Genomic DNA, 22,412 nt, shown 5'->3' on the forward strand with positions numbered 1-22,412 from the left:
GAAACCATTGAAACATCTGGAACATTTGGAAAAGTGAATTTTCCATGGCATTTCAAACTTTTGGGAAAGAATGAAATGAATTTTTGGTGACAACAAAGCTTATAATTATAAGAATTTAACGTAATTCTTCATTCTTTTTTAACATTTTCTTAAATTTCGTCAATAATTTTTTATTTTTGAAACCACTAAAATATAATGTATCCATTATTTTAAGCCACAGTTCCTAAATTGGTTACTAGTATGTTCATTTTTAATGTTAGTTACTGGTAAATGTAATATAATTACAGTTTGTTTTTGCAAATCATTGGAAAATGGGAACAGTGAGACGTCTCAGTGTACCCTTCAATGGCATGTCTCACTGTTCCCATTACGCAGAGTTCGTTTAAAAATAACGCCATCACTTCAAAATCAAAACAAGAAAGACGAAACCTTCCCAAACATAATCTCAAATACCATAGTATTAGGTAACAAAACATTAATATTTATATCTCATTTGTATATCCAATATAACCGTCATTAAACACAAGCCAAAATTTTACTTCTAGAGTGAAAAATTACGAACTATTTTTTCATCACTCACCTTTATAACTAGAATCAAATCGAGTATGAAAATACTGTTACTTTACTCATACAACATACAACTCCACTGTTACCAACATCTCAACATCAAAATTTATCATCTAGTAAAAAATGTCTCACTGTTCCCCCTGTCTCACTGTACCCACATCTCCCCTAAAATAGCCTAACTAACTCACTAACTAACTAACTTACTGGCTTTTAAGGAACCCGGAGGTTCATTGCCGTCCTCACATAAGCCCGCCATTGGTCCCTATCCTGAGCAAGATTAATCCATTCTCTATCATCACATCCCACCTCCCTCAAATCCATTTTAATATTATCTTCCCATCTACGTCTCGGCCTCCTAGAGGTTTTTTCCCTCCGGCCTCCCAACTAACACTCTATATGCATTTCTAGATTCGCCCATACGTGCTACATGCCCTGCCCATCTCAAACGTCTGGATTTAATGTTCCTAATTATGTCAGGTGAAGAATACAATGCGTGCAGTTCTGCGTTGTGTAACTTTCTCCGTTCTCCTGTAACTTCATCCCTCTTAGCCCCAAATATTTTCCTAAGCACCTTATTCTCAAACACCCTTAACCTATGTTCCTCTCTCAACGTGAGAGTCCAAGTTTCACAACCATAAAGAACAACCGGTAATATAATTGTTTTATAAATTCTAACTCTCAGATTTTTTGACAGCAGACTGGATGATAAAAGCTTCTCAACTGAATAATAACAGGCATTTCCCATATTTATTCTGCGTTTAATTTCCTCCCGAGTATCATTTATGTTTGTTACTGTTGTTCCAAAATAATTGAATTTTTCCATCTCTTCAAAGGATAAATCTCCAATTTTTATATTTCCATTCCGTACTATGTTCTGGTCACGAGACATAATCATATACTTTGTCTTTTCGGGATTTATTTCCAAACCTATCTCCTTACTTTCTTCCAGTAAAATTTCCGTGTTTTCCCTAATCGTTTGTGGATTTTATCCTAACATATTCACGTCCTCCGCATAGACAAGCAGCTGATGTAACCCGTTCAATTCCAAACCATATCCCCTACAATACAAGCATGAATTGATACACGTTATCTCTAAGGATTTTGAAGAAGGTAATAACATTTTGAAGACTATGATTACCAGGTTGACATCCTGAAGAAGCACACGACGGACGGGCCGGGCGCGGACGAGGAGGCCTTCATGCGCCTGGCGTGCTGCGTGATGGACGCCAACGCCTTCGAGACGGCGCAGATCCCCAAGGCGCACGCGCAGAGGCCCTCCGGACTGGAGCGCTCCCTCAGCGGCTTTACGCCCAGCCTGCGCGGCCTGTACCCGCTGGCGGCCATGATGAACCACGCCTGCACGCCCAACACGCGCCACGCCTACGACCGGCACCACGTCATGGTGGTGCGCGCCACGGTGCCGATACCCGCCGGCACGGAGGTCACCAACTCGTACACGTCGCTGCTGTGGGGCACGCCGGCCAGACGGCACCACCTGGCGCTCACCAAGCACTTCCAGTGCGCATGCCCGCGCTGTGCCGACCCCCAGGTCAGCTCAACTCTTCTCACTTCCTTTCTGTTCTGATATCTTTTCCTCAGCACCAGCCAAATGCATTGTCATCACAAAATCCATAAACAAAACGCATGTGAATACACGAATTAAAAGTCAAGTGAACGTGTGTTCAGTTGTGTGTTTCGCAGGGGTTGCGGTGCTCAGATGCTGCCGTGTGCAAAACATCTGGTGTAACACGTCAAATATAGTACAAGGAACCGCAAGACGGTTTTCTTTCTCTTTTTACTGTTTTTCTGCTTCCTTGCTACTCTTTTTCATCTCTTCTTCTTGCTATGCCTTATTCTCCCCTTCGAGCTAAATATGTACCTTGTCTTACATACCTCAGTGAAAAATATGGCATTCCTCTTTACAACTGAGATGTTGCAGGCTGACTATTTGGAGCGAGGGGTTGTTTACCAAAATTTACATGTAATATCCTTTCAAATTCCCTTTTATGAGATTCAGAAGATCGTAATGGAAATTCTGAAGGCCTCTCTTCAAATTCTACACTATCATCTATATGTTAACACGTAAAGTTTTGTTTTAATGTACAAATCTAATCCATATTTTGCTCGTTTCATTTCCCTTTATCTTTTATGTTTGTTAATTCCGGATCCCAGTGGTCAACCTCACTTGAGGAAGGATGATTTTAAATCTTAGTAGTGTTTTCTTTGCCATTTTCGTACTTCCTTTTCGTTCCCTCTTCCACTTTATAGCACTATTTTTCTTATTATTTTCCAGTTTCTCATTTTTATTTCCACCCTCCTTTCATACCACTTAATTCTTCTTTCAACCGTATTCGCTTTCTCTTTCTTGTTTCTTTTTCTCATTTGTTCTTCTTCAGTCCTTCATTTGCTTCTTCATCTGTTTTAACTCTTTCTTATATTTGTATTACTGCTTTCATTCTTCTGGTCCTTCAACTTCTTTTATTCGTTCCCAACTTGTAAATTTTCTGAGTTATTTCCCATTTTCTGGTTCTCATTTTCCGTTCTCTCCTCTCATTTTCATTTTTTCCCGCATTCATTCATTCATTCATAGTGTTCACTGCAAACCCAGCATTCTCCGGTCTTTCCTATTTTCTGCCTTCCTCTTTGTCTCCTCATATGATCCATATATCTTAATGTCGTCTATCATCTAATATCTTCTTCTGCCCCGAACTCTTCTCCCGTTCACCATTTCTTCCAGTGCATCCTTCAGTAGGCAGTTTCTTCTCAACCAGTGACCCAGCCAATTCCTTTTCCTCTTCCTGATCAGTTTCAGCGTCATTCTTTCTTCACCCACTCTTTCCAACACAGCTTTGTTTCTTATTCTGTCTGTCCATTTCACACGCTTCATTCTTCTCCATATCCACATTTCAAATGCTTCTATTCACTTCTCTTCACTTCGTCGTAATGTCCATGTTTGTGCACCATACAATGCCACACAACACACCACTAGCATTTTCCTTAGTTCTTTCTCCAGAGGGCCGCAGAAGATGCTCCTTTTCCTATTAAAAGCTTCCTTGGCCATTGCTATCCTCCTTTTGACTTCCTGGCAGCAGCTCATGTTACTGCTTATAGTACACCCCAAGTATTTGAAGCTGTCCACTTGCTCTTACTTACTTACTCACAAATGGCTTTTAAGGAACCCGAAGGTTCATTGCCGCCCTCACATAAGCCCGCCATCGGTCCCTATCCTGTGCAAGATTAATCCAGTCTCTATCATCATATCCCACCTCCCTCAAATCCATTTTAATATTATCCTCCCATCTACGTCTCGGCCTCCCTAAAGGTCTTTTTCCCTCCGGTCTCCCAACTAACACTCTATATGCATTTCTGGATTCGCCATACGTGCTACAAGCCCTGCCCATCTCAAACGTCTGGATTTTAAGTTCCTAATTATGTCAGGTGAAGAATACAATGCGTGCAGTTCTGTGTTGTGTAACTTTCTCCATTCTTCTGTAACTTCATCCCGCTTAGCCCCAAATATTTTCCTAAGCACCTTATTCTCAAACACCCTTAACCTATGTTCCTTTCCACACCTGTGGAGTAACGGTCAGCGCGTCTGGCCGTGAAACCAGGTGGCCCGGGTTCGAATCCCGGTCGGGGAAAGTTACCTGGTTGAGGTTTTTTCCGGGGTTTTCCCTCAACCCAATACGAGCAAATGCTGGCTAACTTTCGGTGCTGGACCCCGGACTCATTTCACCGGCATTATCACCTTCATTTCATCCAGACGCTAAATAACCTAGATGTTGATACAGCGTCGTAAAATAACCCAATAAAAAAATAACCTATGTTCCTCTCCCAGAGTGAGAGTCCAAGTTTCACAACCGTACAGAAGAACCGGTAATATAACTGTTTTATAAATTCTAACTTTCAGATTTTTCGACAGCAGACTGGATGATAAAAGTTTCTCAACCGAATAATAACAGGCATTTCCCATATTTATTCTGTGTTTAATTTCCTCCCGAGTGTCATTTATATTTGTTACTGTTGCTCCAAGATATTTGAATTTTTCCACCTCTTCGAAGGATAAATCTCCAATTTTTATATTTCCGTTTCGTACAATATTCTGGTCACGAGACATAATCATATACTTTGTCTTTTCGGGATTTACTTCCAAACCGATCGCTTTACTTGCTTCAAGTAAAATTCCCGTGTTTTCCCTAATCGTTTGTGGATTTTCTCCTAACATATTCACGTCATCCGCATAGACAAGCAGCTGATGTAACCCGTTCAATTCCAAACCCTGCCTGTTATCCTGAACTTTCCTAATGGCATATTCTAGAGCGAAGTTAAAAAGTAAAGGTGATAGTGCATCTCCCTGCTTTAGCCCGCAGTGAATTGGAAAAGCATCAGATAGAAACTGACCTATACGGACTCTGCTGTAAGTTTCACTAAGACACATTTTAATTAATCGAACTAGTGTCTTGGGAATACCAAATTCAATAAGAATATCATATAATACTTCCCTCTTAACCGAGTCATATGCCTTTTTGAAATCTATGAATAACTGATGTACTATACCCTTTACCTTCTTTACTTTTCTTCCTATGACCATGGTCTTCGTCTTGTTTGCATTTATCTTCATTCCATCCCGCATTGTTTCTAAGTTATTTTCTTTCAATAATATGTCTCATATTCAGTTATAATTTTTAATATTATTAAAGTGCATGGCTACAAGAATTACTTCCTAACAGCAGCACAGAAAGTGGCTACTTTACCTGGCAAACAGCTGAGCAAAACTGGCTAATATTGCTACTTTGTCTCCAACTAAATTTCTTAATCTGCTATATAATAGGATGACTATACAGGGTGGAAGTGAAATAACCTTCTAGATTTTCAGAGCGAATAGCTTATATTGTATGTAAAAAAGTGTAACACCATTTTTTTTCATTTCATTTATTATATTCCATAGATCTTAATTAGCATTGAAGCTTTAAGATGTGGAACAAGTCAAAATTTTACAAGATGACAATTTTTATAATAACAATAATGGTTTATTTTAACTGGCAGAGATAAGGTCATTCGGCCTTTTCTTCCACTCAACCAGTATGATAGAAAATTACTACAATGCTATGAATATAACATAATTAATACAATACAATTCAAAGCAATACAATACTACAATACAAGACAATATAATAGAGTAAGGGAGGGTATTGTCGGATACCATTTTGATGTTTCAAAATAAAGGTAATTGAAAAAAGTTAGAACTGGAATTACTTAGTATTATGATAACCTCTTGGGTTTCCTGCAGATTGTACATAAGTATTAGGTAATTTAAATAATATGTATTTGCTGTATAACTTGCAAAGAGAAAACAGAAATAATATAATCACTGACAGAATGGGAAGCTAATGTCGGATACATTAGATATTATTATGTAAGAGATTTGATAATGCATTTAAAATAATATATTGCACATCAGAAACTATTACAATAGTGTTCTGTTTAGCCAACTGATATGCAAGCCTTTTAACATCATTTCTGGTTCATCCAAAATATTTTCTCTCCATCATTAACACATAGTCAACTAGCTTCTCTTCAAGTGAAGCTGGGAGTATTGGTTTTCTTCCAAGTTCCGATTTAACGGCTTTGGTGGGCTCAGAGTTGGACCGTACATAATCAAATAATGTTGATCGAGGTACATTGAATCTTTTGTAAGCAGCAAGATAGCCCATTCTTTTCTCCCGTACTGCGACAATGGCATTTACCATATCTTCAGACTTCAATTTTTTTAGACTGAATCTCTTTTTTTCTTTTACTTTAGGCGTCTAAAAATATCAGAAGAAGAAACAATTCGTTACTTCATAATATTCGATTAATTAGAAAATTAATTACTTACATTAATTAAAAATACCCATGAGTCAAAATGTAGTGGTTTGTTATAGAAAACATATAAATGGGTTTAAGGCAGCTTTTATGTAGCGAGTAGCATTGAAAGACAGCCGACAATGCCCTCGGCTAGAATCCGACATTGCCCTCAGCTAGTATCCGACATTGCCCTCAGCTAGTATCCGACATTGCCCTCGGCTAGTATCCGACATTGCCCTCGGCTAGTATCCGACATTGCCCTCGGCTAGTATCCGACATTGCCCTCAGCTAGTACCCGACATTGCCCTCGGCTAGTATCCGACATTGCCCTCGGCTAGTATCCGACATTGCCCTCGGCTAGTATCCGACATTGCCCTCAGCTAGTATCCGACATTGCCCTCGGCTAGTATCCGACATTGCCCACGGCTAGTATCCGACATTGCCCTCAGCTAGTACCCGACATTGCCCTCGGCTAGTATCCGACATTGCCCTCGGCTAGTATCCGACATTGCCCTCGGCTAGTATCCGACATTGCCCTCGGCTAGTATCCGACATTGCCCTCAGCTAGTACCCGACATTGCCCTCGGCTAGTATCCGACATTGCCCTCGGCTAGTATCCGACATCGCCCTCGGCTAGTACCCGAAATTGCCCTCGGCTAGTATCCGACATTGCCCTCGGCTAGTATCCGACATTGCCCTCGGCTATTATCCGACATTGCCCTCGGCTAGTATCCGACATTGCCCTCAGCTAGTACCCGACATTGCCCTCGGCTAGTATCCGACATTGCCCTCGGCTAGTATCCGACATTGCCCTCAGCTAGTATCCGACATTGCCCTCGGCTAGTATCCGACATTGCCCTCGGCTAGTATCCGACATTGCCCTCAGCTAGTACCCTACATTGCCCTCGGCTAGTATCCGACATTGCCCACGGCTAGTATCCGACATTGCCCTCGGCTAGTATCCGACATTGCCCTCGGCTAGTATCCGACATTGCCCTCGGCTAGTACCCGACATTGCCCTCGGCTAGTATCCGACATTGCCCTCGGCTAGTATCCGACATTGCCCTCGGCTAGTACCCGAAATTGCCCTCGGCTAGTATCCGACATTACCCTCGGCTAGTATCCGACATTGCCCTCGGCTAGTATCCGACATTGCCCTCGGCTAGTATCCGACATTGCCCTCGGCTAGTATCCGACATTGCCCTCAGCTAGTACCCGACATTGCCCTCGGCTAGTATCCGACATTGTCCTCGGCTAGTATCCGACATTGCCCTCAGCTAGTACCCGACATTGCCCTCGGCTAGTAACCGACATTGCCCTCGGCTAGTATCCGACATTGCCCTCGGCTAGTATCCGACATTGCCCTCGGCTAGTATCCGACATTGCCCTCAGCTAGTACCCGACATTGCCCTCGGCTAGTATCCGACATTGCCCTCGGCTAGTATCCGACATTGCCCTCAGCTAGTATCCGACATTGCCCTCGGCCAGTATCCGACATTGCCCTCGGCTAGTATCCGACATTGCCCTCAGCTAGTACCCGACATTGCCCTCGGCTAGTATCCGACATTGCCCTCGGCTAGTATCCGACATTGCCCTCAGCTAGTATCCGACATTACCCTCGGTAGTATCCGACATTGCCCTCGGCTAGTATCCGACATTGGCCGACTCTTCACAAACAGTAAAACAAGCCAGCTGCATGAAACATGTTGTCGATAGAATTTCTGCAAGTAGAGAATTAAGAAGCCTTATCTATGGTATATGAAATAGTGGATACCATGTTGTGTAAATATAAGAATAACTTGTAACAAATAAATCACATTACTTACCCTCAAAAAGTGTTTTTTTTTTTTTTTTTGCAGAAACGTTGAAAATATGCTATTCACACACAGTGAAGCACTCAACAGTAATGGCTATTCATGCAGATGTTCGTCTACTTGTAGAGAACGTAATGCATTATTTTCACATCAGATTGCACTATTCGGTGGAAAAGAAATATGTTATCCGAGATTATCCGACATTACCAGACCTATCCGACAATCCCCTCCCTTACTCTACATAATTAATATAATACAATGACAATTCTTTTTATCTTCACAACACCAATAAAATAATTATGTAATAATAATAATAATAATAATAATAATAGTAATGATAGTCATACCTAAATTAAATTAAATTATTAAACTCGATCACAATTATAACTTCAATTTGACTGCGCCCGTAAGAAATCGTTCAGCCTTTTCTTGAAAGTGGTTATTGTCTGGCAGCCCCTAATCTCCTGAGGTAGAGAATTCCATTCACGGGGGACTGAGACAGTAAAAGAGGATGAATAGTGGGTTTTATTTTAGTAGGTTATTTTACGACGCTTTATCAACAGCTTAGGTTATTTAGCGTCTGAATGAGATGAAGGTGATAATGCCGGTGAAATGAGTCCGGGGTCCAGCACCGAAAGTTACCCAGCATTTGCTCATATTGGGTTGAGGGAAAACCCCGGAAAAAACCTCAACCAAGTAACTTGCCCCGACCGGGAATCGAACCCGGGCCACCTGGTTTCGCAGCCAGACGCGCTGACCGTTACTCCACAGGTGTGGACTGAATAGTGGGATGTTCTGTGGGCAGGAATTGCTAGGATTTGGCTCTCCTGTGTTCTGGTGTTTAGATTGTGACTGGAGGATAAGTAGTTAAACCGTGAACGAAGATAGTTAAACCGGGAAGATGAAATGAGGTCAGGCCTAGGATTTGCCATAGATTACCTGGCATTTGTCTTATAGTTGAGGAAAACCTCGGAAAAATCCAACCAGATAATAATCAGACGAAACGGAGATAGCGATGTTGCCACACTGCTGAATCTTCCAACTTAATTATCTGATTAACAGTGCATTTAATTACAAAACGTAATATAGATTTTCTATTCATTTACGTGTACCCTATCGTCCCTTTCAATCTGAAAGGTTTTTTCACTTCCACCCTGTATATTACTCCTCTCAACCCAATATAACCCGCCTTCCCTGTACAGGAGGGCGGCGCGCTGTTGGCGGCCCTCAAGTGCTCGACTCCCGCGTGTCCTGGCTTCATCCTCCAGCTGACGCCGCTGGACGAGGAGTCGGACTGGGCGTGCTTGCAGTGTGGGCGGATGGTGACGGGGCGCCACGGAGCCCTCACGCAGGCCACGCTGGGGCGCCTGCTGGGCATCGTGGACTGCAAGGACGCCGACCAGATGGAGCGCTTCCTGCGCGAGCACCACCTGGTGGCGCCCCCCAGCAACCAGATCGTCGTCGAGGTCAAATGCTGCCTGGTGCGCGCCTACGGACACGGCGACGACCTCTCGTGGACAGGTGAGCACGGCCCGGGTTCCAATCCCGGTTGGGACAAGCTTTACTTGGTTGGAGTTTTTCCAAGAGGTTTCCCCTCAACCAATTGAAGCAGAACTGAAGTAACTTTCGGAGTATTTTATTTTATTGGGTTGTTTTACGACGCTGTATCAACATCTAGGTTATTTAGCGTCTGAATGAAATGATGGTGATAATGATCGGTGAAATGAGTCCGGGGTCCAGCACCAACCGTATTGGGTTGAGGGAAAACCCCGGAAAAAACCTCAACCAGGTAACTTGCCCCGACCGGGATTCGAACCCGGGCCACCTGGTTTCGCGGCCAGACGCGCTGACCGTTACTCCACAGGTGTGGACCTTTCGGAGTATCCAGCGCTGTGCAATAACGGTTAGCTCGTCTAACCGTGGAACGAGCGAGTCCGGTTCAAATCCCGGTTGGGACAAGTTGCTTGGTTAAGTTTTTTCAGGGGGCTTTCCCTCAACCCAGTAAGAGAGAATGCTGGGTAACTTTCGGCGCTGAACTCTGCACTCATTTCGCTGGCGTTATCACCTTCATCTCATTCATACACCAGATAACCATAGCTGTTGATAAAGCGTCGTAAAATAACCAACTAAAAAACCTTGGGTTCATTTCGTCATTATAATTACACTTCTCTTCTTTCATCATCATCATCATCATCATCATCATCATTTCCATTTCTCTCCTAGCTTCCGGAAGCCACCGGCGTGGCTCAGTCGGTTAAGGCGCTTGCCTGCCGGTCTGAAGTTGCGTTCGGGCGCGAGTTCGATCTCCGCTTGGGCTGATTACCTGGTTGGGTTTTTTCCGAGGTTTTCCCCAACCGTAATGTGAATGCAAGGTAATCTATGGCGAATCCTCGGCCTCATCTCGCCAAATATCACCTCGCTATCACCAATCTCATCGATGCTAAATAACCTAGTAGTTGATACAGCGTCGTTAAATAACCAACGAAAATAAAAATAAATATATTTCGGAATTTCTCCGATGTATAGTCGGTTGTGGGCCGCCACAGAACTTGGACCCAGTGGATATGTGGTCATTCGTTGTTGGTGGTAGCGCTATGTACCAGGGTCGAGTGACCCGAGCGAGGTCTACGTGGAAATGTAAAAGGATCATGTAGGATGTAGGGGAGTTCGAAGGCGGCACGTAGGGGGATCTGTACCGCGGGGGGCCTTAGGTCATGCACTCCATTCCATCCCGGATAGTACAATTGGCCCACCCGAGCGGCCTGCGTGCGAGAAACAGGCAGAGTGCGTGCCCTTCTCTAAGGGGGACTAATAGAATAGAGCAGCGTTTCTCAAACGTTTTTGAAGTGGGGACCACTTTTTTAAGTCAGAACACTTCCGCGGACCACCTTGCTCTTCTTCCCTTCGAAAGCAAATTTATAATTTATGTAGCATATTTTAATACCAGTATAGGCCTACCTATATTTTAAAATAGAATTAATTAATTACCGGTAATTTAAATTAATTAAATTAATTTTATATTAGTATTAACTAATTAAGATAATGTTAATAGAAGAAAATTCATTTTTGTTTCTTTAATAATTCAAGGTTATTAGAGTTTGGATAATCTTTAACTTATTAACCAAAAAAAAAAAAATAAATAAATGTTGGTACTCGCATTAACGAGATGGATGAGCCTGCCGATTCTTGCACAGTTGTTCTATATTTGGACGTATCCTGGTAAGCTTAAGTCGAAGATCGTCACATACATCGAGTCGATTTCTGTAGCCTATTTTGTTTTTATTACAGTTAGGGATGAAAACCATTTCTCACACAGATACGTAGAAGCACACCAAATTATAATCTCTAAATCACCATTGTACAGTTCACTATATTCTCTTTTCACTTGTGATGAGGTCCAGAAATTAACCACACTTTCCGCTTCGAATTTCATTTTAAATCCGGTCTCATTGGAGAGTTCAATTAACTGTTCTCTTTCACTCAATGAAAGTTTTTTAGTTTCAATATCGCAATGAAAGTGATCAGGAACCCATGAAAATTCGTCATATTTACTTGGAAAACAAGTTTCAAATTGTGACCTCAGGGTTGTATGGCGAGAAACGCCACGTTCATAGTGCTTTAAATCCCTCCTTTGTTGCTGAGAGTAGAGTGGGTAGACGGGTAGGGTAAGAAATTTCATAAAATATTAGTACTGGGAGAAAAAGTGAAAGGCGATTGCCATGTGTCATTTCCAAACTTTGAGATTTTCAGCTGTAAAGTGATACACAATTGGGTTGAATTTTTTTTTCTTCTGACTTTCTTCAAGGACCACAAGTGCAGACCTCGAGGAACACAGGTGATCCGCGGACCATAGTTTGAGAAACGCTGGAATAGGGGATAGCCAGGATGCCCATGTGCGGCCCAGAATGGGATTTATAGTCCAGGTGCGGCCCCGTAAGTTTTAGGCGATCGTGTATATGCCCGAAAAGCTTTAGGTAAACTTCCAGGTGCTGCCCAGGAATATCTGGGTTATGGTATGAATACAAAGAATACACTGGTCAACAATGATTTTGTTAAATGTGTAATTTCTGCTGTTTCTTAAGTAATTTCATCTGCTGATTCCAAAAGTGAAGTCAGAATTTTTCTACCTCCCACCATTTTTTTTTTTGTAATTTTATAAAAAAAAAACAGATTTATTTTTATTGCTGTATACAGTCCCTAACTTGCTAATGGAAAGACAATATTTCAAATGTTTTATTGCATTAACAATTGACCTATGACTTTAGATCATTTTTGCCTTTAAAGTCAGATTCATAAAAATGAATTTTATTCCTCATAAGCCTGCGAGAGCTAGTATTAATAATTCTCAATTGAGTTGGAACTTACAATCATGAAACAAGTTCCATAACCCGTGTTTTCTTTATCCTAATTTTAAGTGTGGTAAAAGTATCTTCTTATAAGATGAAACATACTTTGAAATATTGTTACGTTTGTGGTTAATTAACTTTGAAACCACTTACTTATTTACTGGCTTTTAACGAACCCGGAGGTTCATTGCCGCCCTCACATAAGCCCGCCATTGGTCCCTATCCTGAGCAAGATTAATCCAGTCTCTACCATCATATCCCACCGCCCTCAAATCCATTTTAATATTATCTTCCCATCTACGTCTCGGCCTTCCTAAAGGTCTTTTTTCCTCCGGCCTCCCAACTAACACTCTATATGCATTTCTGGATTCGCCCATACGTGCTACATGCCCTGCCCATCTCAAACGTCTGGATTTAATGTTCTTAATTATGTCAGGTGAAGAATACAATGCGTGCAGTTCTGTGTTGTGTAACTTTCTCCATTCTCCTGTAACTTCATCCCTCTTAGTCCCAAATATTTTCCTAAGCACCTTATTCTCAAACACCCTTAACCTATGTTCCTCTCTCAAAGTGAGAGTCCAAGTTTCACAACCATAAAGAACAACCGGTAATATAATTGTTTTACAAATTCTAACTTTCAGATTTTTTGACAGCAGACTAAATGATAAAAGCTTCTCAACCGAATAATAACAGGCATTTCCCATATTTATTCTGTGTTTAATTTCCTCCCGAGTATCATTTATATTTGTTACTGTTGCTCCAAGATATTTGAACTTCTCCACCTCTTCAAAAGATAAATTTACAATTTTTATATTTCCATTTCGTACAATATTCTGGTTACGAGACATAATCATATACTTTGAAAGCACACAGGTGAATTTTACTACACTAGTTAAAATACCTTACGGGTGTTTTTTCGATTGCAATATAGATGAGGACAGGAGCTGGGCCCCTGAAATTTGTTGTGCTCCACGTAATTCTGTTAGCCCAACTGGTTGGATAAAAGAATCCCGTCATATGCCTTTTCCAGTTCCAATGATATGCCTGGAACCTAAGGATCATTCAACAGTCTGTTAGTTTCTAGGGACCACAGATCAGAAGATTACAGAGAACGTGCCAGCGAGCTGATTCAAAACTATAACGTGATGGGGTGTCATGTATCTCTCAAAATAACTTCTTGGATTCTCATCTATTTTTTTTTTCTCAAAACCTTCGAGTAGTGAGCGACGAACATGGTGAGCGTTTTCATCAGGATTTTCTGAAATGTAAAGGCGCTACCAGGAAAAATGGAGCCAAATATTCTGTCAGACTACTGCTGGACACTCAAAAGAGATGTTTCTCAAGCGAAGTATAGCCTAAAATCTATTTCACAAATATTTGAAGTAAATAAATACGATTTTAGGTAAAATGTTACAAGGTATCAATACTAGAAAAGTCTGAAGTACAAATCATATTTTTACTCAAAAACCCTGGGTGATAGAAACATTTTGAAAGCAGATATGAAATCAGCACGAAAAATGCTATAAGAATCCCCCATTCCTTATCTTTTAGCAAAAATATGTTTAATTTTGTTGACCAGTTTTATATTATTCTTCCAGTTTCGCAGACTGGAGTGCCTATAATAGGCCTACTGTGTAGGAATGCATTACTACATATGGGTATGGCTGTTGATACTATAGTGGGTTACTGTATTTTAGCTGTGTCAAATTTGCTACAGATATGGTTAAAAATATTCTTTATAAATTTATAACCTTCGCCTTTTTTGTTGAGCCTCTCATCTGACATGGTGAAAGACATGTCCTCGACCTTTAAATGAAGAGCATGTGTTACAGATTCGTACCCATTTGCTATTATATAAGTTACTAGAGGTGGAGAAGTTCAAATATCTTGGAGCAACAGTAACAAATATAAATGATACTCGGGAGGAAATTAAACGCAGAATAAAAGTGGTAAATACCTGTTATTATTCGGTTGAGAAGATTTTATCATCCAGTCTGCTGTCAAAAAATCTGAAAGTTAGAATTTATAAAACAGTTATATTACCGGTTGTTCTGTATGGTTGTGAAACTTGGACTCTCATTTTGAGAGAGGAACAGAGATTAAGGGTATTTGAGAATAAGTTCTTAGGAAAATATTTGGGGCTAAGAGGGATGAAGTTACAGGAGAATGGAGAAAGTTACACAACACAGAACTGCACGCATTGTATTCTTCACCTGACATAATTAGGAACATTAAATCCAGACGTTTGAGATGGGCAGGGCATGTAGCACGTAATGGCGAATCCAGACATGCATAGGCTATAGAGTGTTAGTTGGGAGGCCGGAGGGAAAAAGACCTTTAGGTAGGCCGAGACGTAGATGGGAAGATAATATTAAAATGTATTTGAGGGCGGTGGGATATGATGATAGAGAATGGATTAATCTTGCTCAGGATAGGGACCAATGGCGGGATTATGTGAGGGCGGCAATGAACCTCCGGGTTCCTTAAAAGCGAGTAAGTAAGTACATGGACGAGGTAAACATCTTCATCCATGACCCAGCGGTTACCATGTGAGCCGATGAGTCTGAAGTTCACGGGTTTAAACCCGGTCTAAAACATGAATTCTAAAAGACAATAAAATCTGTATCATAGCTTTCTCCGAGAAAGGCGAATAAACTCTGCCGTAGAAAACGTCGTTAAATGAAATACCATTCACCCTGCACAGCAAGTATCCCAGGGGACACCTGGAGTTGGCGCGCACGCCTGGTTGTCCGGATGTCTCACTCCACAAGCAAGCAAAACCCAAGACGCAGCACGGAGTTGCGTTGTTTTTGTCAGCATTGTTAAGAGTTCTTGGATCCCAGGCACCAAGATAGATCGTCGAACATTCCAGATGCGTCAAGTCCAAAGAATGTCCTGTCAACTCAGCTCGTTGCTTTTGTACGTCGCAATACACCGATCTGCTGGCAGGACGTCAAAATTAGGCAAACCCTAGTTAATTATTCTACGTTCAACTTGTTATAAGTTCGAAGTAAATCATATTTTCATTACTTCTGTAAAATTTAAGGGGAGAGGTTGGTATTTTTTGGAGAAAAATGAGCAAATTAAAAAAAAAATCTTTAAAATACTCTGTGATATGTGTGGAATGCATTGCATAACATTTTGTGGGTATTTGTGCCCTTATCGGAAGTTGAGTCGCCATTTTTAAACTTTCTGCGTTATGGATTTTTAAATCACTCGCCCACTTTTATTGTTGTTTCCGGTAAATTAAATTTTCAAAAATTTTTTTCTTTAAAATACCCTTTGACATGTGTGGAATGCATTGCATAACATTTTGTGGGTATTTGTGCCCTTATCGGATGTTGAGACGTCATTTTTAAACTTCCTGCTTTTATCGGTTTCCAGTAACTTTTTTTTTTTTTTTTTTTTGTTTTTTTTGCCAGACAAAATTTCTGAACTATTAAAGATACATACATTAAATTTAGAACACACATTCTTTAGACTATTAGGAAACGTTTCTCTACAACAGAATTTTGTTAATTGATTCCATTTTAAAAATACGTCCGTTTGTTTGCAAGAAAGGAAATCAGAAAATTGTTATTAAATTTTAATTGTTTATTTTACAAACGTAGGGACGAATATCAGAATTCTGTTACAGACAGTTTGTAGAACATGCTCTTGCAAAAAACTGTTTAAATCTATCTTTAAAGACGGTTTAGATATATCGGTTTTAGTACAATCCTGCATTGGGTATATTTTTTTTCAAATTTGGGCCCCCAAATATTTTTTTTTTTTTTCAAAATATTTTTATTTGGTTGAGTTGCCACAGCTATGAGCTCTCTACACACAAAAAATTAATATTTTACACCAAATAGGAAAAAAGTTTTAAAAAATACCATCCTCTCCCCTTAAGACTTCTAGCCGAACGGTTAGAGATTTGGCTTTGAACACCGGTAATCCGGGTTCTAACCCCGATTTTTCAATATATCTCTCTACTGATACATACAGTGCTACATTTTATCTTTCCACGCTTGCGTACGGGACCACAATCGGTAGTTGCACACGATGCCATTCAAGGACACACATAGTCGATGATAGGATAAGACCAGGCCTGGGTGTTAACAGCTCAATTGAGCACTGCAGACTACCCCTTAACTCCCCAGCATAGATAGTTATGTATCAGACTGATACGAATAGACCCGAAGGCAAGCATTGCTGAATGACATTATAGCTTTCCGCTCTCGCTGGTCACCTAAAATCCACCACTGATTCACAGTGCTTTACTCTGTGTTCATTTCTAAAGTGGTGAAGCGAAAAGGACATGGAAGAGGATATCTCCTTTCCTTTTCCTTTCCTCTTTCTTAGTACAGTATAGTTGTACTACTATGGAATTTAAGTGAATATTCCTTCTTAACTCTTTATTATGTTATTAAGATTTAAAACACAAGTGCAATATTAAGAAAACAGTGTTAGTACTTTTGTTTTACAGAGAATATAGATAATATTAAACAGAAAGAAGCCATATGAAAATAACAACATAAAATTTCACGTTCCGTTTGAAATTTGTGCACCACTGTTTTCTTAATCCAACAGGCTGCTTATTCATATACACAACCCTTCCTCTTTCCATACTTAGCGCTTGCTGCCCGCGCACGACGTCAAGGTCAGAAAAATGCGCTTGCTTTGACATCACTGTTCTATTCCATTCTGGGTAGTGCAATGGGTCCAACCAAGCGGCCTACGTGCGAGAACAGTCCTCAGTCCGTGCCCCTCCCCTCAAGGGGAACTAATAGGTAGTCCGTATTCGTACATTGGCATGTGTCTTTATACCAAGAGGGCAGTGGATCGGTAAAATTCTGAATACATACGGCATATACTCCGTTCTTTTAGAACCGTCTACAATCGTTGCCTATTGACTTCTCTGCAATGCAGCTCTGGACATGTGCATAATTTTTACTTCTACTGACAGACAATCCGTTTAGATGCAGTGAATGTATTGGTTTGTATCGTCAAACCGCGAGGAAGATTTCTTTCCATCGCCCGCGTCTGGTGTGGAGCCCACGAACAAGCTGTTAGCATCCACAATAAGGCTAATATTGTGAGGATGTGTGACAATGACAGAGGGGCCTTGCTAGGCAGCAGATGTCCCAGGAGGCCATGGCTTGCCAAGAGATGATAATGCAGCTTCTCGTGTATTTTTAAAGCAGTTACTTCTTTGTACAGGTTTACCTGCACACGTTGGTCCATGGTTGTCAAGGCAACGTGGATCTGGCTGGACTCTCGTTTGTCTGAAATGTCGATACATTGCTACAGAATTTTCGTTCCATTCTTCTTAGGTGTCCTTTTTGTTAAGCTCACAAGCTGTAGCCAAATTTCTTTTTTTCTTTATCTGAGGCCCGGGAACGTTATTTTGCGACTTTGCATTGTCTGGCACTTCGACGCTAGCAGAACCTCAATTCTAGCAAATATCTTTCTCTTATTTCCGTGTTTCTCTTGTTTTTTCCTTGTAATTTATTTATAGTCTTTCCACAAAAAAATTTATTAAGAGTTAAATGTATAAGACAATTATTGAGGATCATCAGTGTGGTTTTAGGCGTAATAGATCAATTATTGACCAGATATTTTGTATTCGACAGATAATGGAGAAAAAATGGGAGTATAAGGGTACAGTGCATCAGTTATTCATAGATTTAAAAAAGGCATATGACTCGGTTAAGAGAGAAGTTTTATATGATATTCTTATTGAATTTGGTATTCCCAAGAAACTAGTTCGATTAATTAAAATGTGTCTCAGTGAAACGTACAGCAGAGTCCGTATATGTCAGTTTCTGTCAGATGCGTTTCCAATTCACTGCGGGCTAAAGCAAGGAGATGCACTATCACCTTTACTTTTTAACTTTGCTCTAGAGTATGCCATTAGGAAAGTCCAGGATAACAGAGAGGGTTTGGAATTGAATGGGTTACATCAGCTGCTTGTCTATGCGGATGACGTGAATATGTTAGGATAAAATCCACAAACGATTAGGGAAAACACGAGAATTTTACTGGAAGCAAGTAAAGAGATAGGTTTGGAAGTAAATCCCGAAAAGACAAAGTATATGATTATGTCTCGTGACGAGAATATTGTACGAAATGGAAATATAAAAATTGGAAATTTATCTTTTGAAGATGTGGAGAAGTTCAAATATCTTGGAGCAACAGTAACAAATATAAATGATACTTGGGAGCAAATTAAACACAGAATAAATCTGTGGTGTTCGGGTAAAGGGGGATAAGTCATTTTTTGTTCAGGTGGAATTTTGTTCCCCAGATGAACACACAAGTTAAATTATACAAGTGGGTGTGCAAAAATCAAAGAATACCAGCAGTTTACGTGTTTTATTTGTGTAGAAAATTATTTGTAATAAGTAGGGAACGGAATTTGGAGTAGTAAAAGCTAGTATTGGCATCTACACAGTCATTTGTTTACAACCCTTTATACCAAGTCCTCCCCTCCATGACATACTCGCAGGTCTCTACACGTCAACAACAGGTAAACGGGACAGTTGTCGCATAAGAACTTCAACATGCAGGTTTGCAGTTCAGAGTAGTGAAGTGCAGGTACAATGCCGAAAGTGAAACCAACTAACAATACAGTATTGAAAGACTATATTTGTAAAACCTCCAGATCAAGTATCAAAATTCAGGAAACAATTCCCTAAATTGCCGCTTCCCCCATGTCCAGTTCCTACGAGATGGGGGTCATGGTTAGAAGCTTGCAATTATTACGCACGCCACCTCCAATCTGTGAAGAAAGTGGTCCAGTCTTTCGATACCGATCACGCGGCTACGATTCAAATACGCCAGGAACTGCTAAATGATGAAACAATCGAGAAAGAAGTCACGGATATTAAGTCAAATTTTGGATATTTACCGGATGCCATTATTCAATAAGGAAAGTCAGGAGTAGAACTAGTTGAGCAAATAAATATTATGAGGACTATTGTAAATAAACTGAGTGCAGTAGAAGGTGAAATAGGAAAACGTGTTGGTGAAAAAATGAACAGGGTTCGATTAAAAATGATGGATACGATATTCTTAGTCGGATTTCAGATGTACTAACAAAGATGTTTCCCAATGACGTCATTCAACATGTGAATTTAATTGACGTATCTTGTTTCAAGTACTCTCTAATTGTCTCTGCAGATGGAGAGCAGAGTTTTTCCATGTTACAAAATTTCCTTCCTTGCAACAGAGCAAAGTTGTATTTTGAAAATAATATTTACAATTTATTACAACAAGGCATAACAAGGCATAGCATTAATTGAAAATGCCATTTCGTTTGGATCTACGTATTCAGAGGCGAGTTCCATACAGAAGACAACTGTCTATCAACATCAATATGTCCACCGACACGCGAAGATGCAGAGGTTGATATTTAATTATGTATATTTGTAATGTTGTTTATTGGTGTCTTGTGCGTTGCGAAGAAAAGCACATGTAGTTAAAAAGAAATGCAGATTATGTATGTAGGTCACGTCATTAAACTATTCCATTTGTTTATTCTGAAATATATTTACAGACGTTGCGTGTAAGTTTGTATGAAGTGGACTGTACACTTCCTTGCGCCGTAACGCAGCTCGCTTGACAGTCACTGAGCTACGAATATCTATACTACTTTTCACCATTCTTTATAATACTCCAAATCCCTTTCCCTGGTAATAAGGATTCCCAGTTTAATTTTCATTTATCTCCGAACTCACTTTTATGACTTCTCTCCCTTTACCCAAACACCACAGAAATATGGGAAATCCCTGTTATTTTTTAACCGAATAATAACGGGCATTTCCCATATTTATTCTGTGGTTAATTTCCTCTCGAATATCGTTTATATTTGTTACTGTTGCTCCCAGGTATTTGAATTTTTCCACCTTTTCAAAGAATAAATTTCCAATTTTTATATTTCCATTTCGTACAATATTCTGGTCACGAGACATAATCATATACTTTGTCTTTTCGAGACTAGCAGTAGTAGTTGTAGTTCAAAAAGAGAATTTCTACAAAAATAAAAAAAAAATATGGTGACCATAAGGACCGTCTCGGTTCTAAATTTGAGAAACTCAACTGAAAAGCTTCGTAACAGGATACGAACACTAGACCTCTTGCTTTGAACCAGTCAGTCGTGAGGACTGACAGCCGTCCCTCAAGGCCGCTTCAGACTCACGGAAGTCACCTTCCAGCGTCTCGCACACCTCCGCTCCAAGTAAATTTGGAGTGCGCGTACGAAATTAATCAGGATCCACTTTAAATGAGATACATTTCCGTCAACACCCCCGCCCCAACGTTCTAGATGGCTTCTATTTTTACTCGCGACCGGTCCTGACCTCGAGTGCATGAGAAATTCTGTTAACTCTCGTTTTCTATTTCGGATAAGCTGGAGGTGCACCACGACACCGCAGCAGTCTTGGTTTCATGATCTGAACGTGGGGAATATTTTCTTTAAGTTCTCCATGACGTCACTTTTCCATCAAGTCTTCTGGAACTCTGGAAATTGTTCTTAAAACCTTCCATGAAATTTATCGATATTCGCTGGATTGATTGAATTCTAAGCCTACTAGTGGTTTGTACAGCAAACTAATTTCATTAGAAGTTCAAATAAAAAATTTTCAGATTTATTTTCAACTAGCCGTACCCGTGCGCTCCGCTGCACCGGCTAGAAATAAATATAAAGTAATTACATAATTAAAATAGGACATTTCATCCAGGGAACATCCGTGTTTGATAGAAGGATAAATCGTTTAATATGTTACTTAATTTAAATTGCATCCAAATAATTAAAATGCGATCATTTTGGTCCAGAGACACTCATTTGGTCATAAAAATTATTTTAGAATGCCTATCCAGTTTTCTGTGCATAAGAAGCTATTTTAATCTTACCTGTCCTCGATTCACTCAGAAGTTACTGTAATAACATTATAGCATTATGTCCATCTAGAGAAACTACACTTTGCAATGGTGAATTAATAATTAATTATACAAATCGGTTAATTTAGCTTCCGATATTACTTCATACAAACACAGAAACATTCTCTGTAGGCTATGTTTAATAGCTTTCGATTGTTGTTGTCCAAGGCCCCTTATAGACGAAGTCATTTGTTTTTCATTTTATTACACCGCCTTAGATGGCGTTGTTATTGTAATTTTAAAACTCATTTATCTCATTCAATATCAGTCCTATCAAACTTTTGCATGGAATAAAACTTATCGGAAATTATTTTTAAAGAAACTTTTGTTATGTAATATTTTTCATGAAAATTAATAATAAGGGAGATATTTCGATTTATTTAATTCAAGCCCCCTTATAACCCCCTTTTAAATAAAATATTTTGAATGCCATATAGCCTAAATTCTAAGTTACAACGAACTTAATTTATATTCCAATTTTCATATAAATCGGTTTAGCCATTATCACGTGAAACTGTAACAAACATCCAGACAGACAGACATACAAACAAAAATTTCAAAAAAGCGATTTTCGGTTTCAGGGCGGTTAATTATATATGTTAGGACCAATTATTTTTGGAAAATCGAAAATTACCAGAAAAATTTCGGTTACAGATTTATTATTAGTATAGATGAAAAATACCAGACATTTTGAAAGATATTTGCTTCCATAATAATGAAACATACTCCCTCTAAATGGTATTTTTATGCCAAATCCTTTTTTCTTGAACCTATGTATGCTATGTATCTTGAGTTTCAACGCGAAAACGCAAGTAACAATGTCAGGACGATCAGTGGGTTCTTCATATGGGAGTAAAGCAATAGCTATTTCAGGTCACTGTGGATTGTAAAAGTCAGGTTTGCTATGCTTTTGAAC

At 39.8% G+C, this 22,412-nt stretch overlaps 1 protein-coding gene across 1 annotated transcript in view; it reads left to right on the plus strand.

Annotated features, from left to right (window-relative positions):
- The window catches only part of SmydA-8 (SET and MYND domain containing, arthropod-specific, member 8), a 57,885-nt gene that overhangs the window by 22,565 nt on the left and 12,908 nt on the right, over positions 1 to 22,412 (plus strand). The window contains exons 2-3 of the mRNA XM_069832269.1: positions 1,709 to 2,116; positions 9,431 to 9,749. Of these exons, the coding sequence (XP_069688370.1) occupies positions 1,709 to 2,116; positions 9,431 to 9,749 (727 nt within the window). The remainder of the gene's footprint in view (positions 1 to 1,708; positions 2,117 to 9,430; positions 9,750 to 22,412) is intronic.

Source organism: Periplaneta americana, chromosome 8, assembly GCF_040183065.1.
Source record: "Periplaneta americana isolate PAMFEO1 chromosome 8, P.americana_PAMFEO1_priV1, whole genome shotgun sequence".
NCBI lineage: Eukaryota > Metazoa > Arthropoda > Insecta > Blattodea > Blattidae > Periplaneta > Periplaneta americana.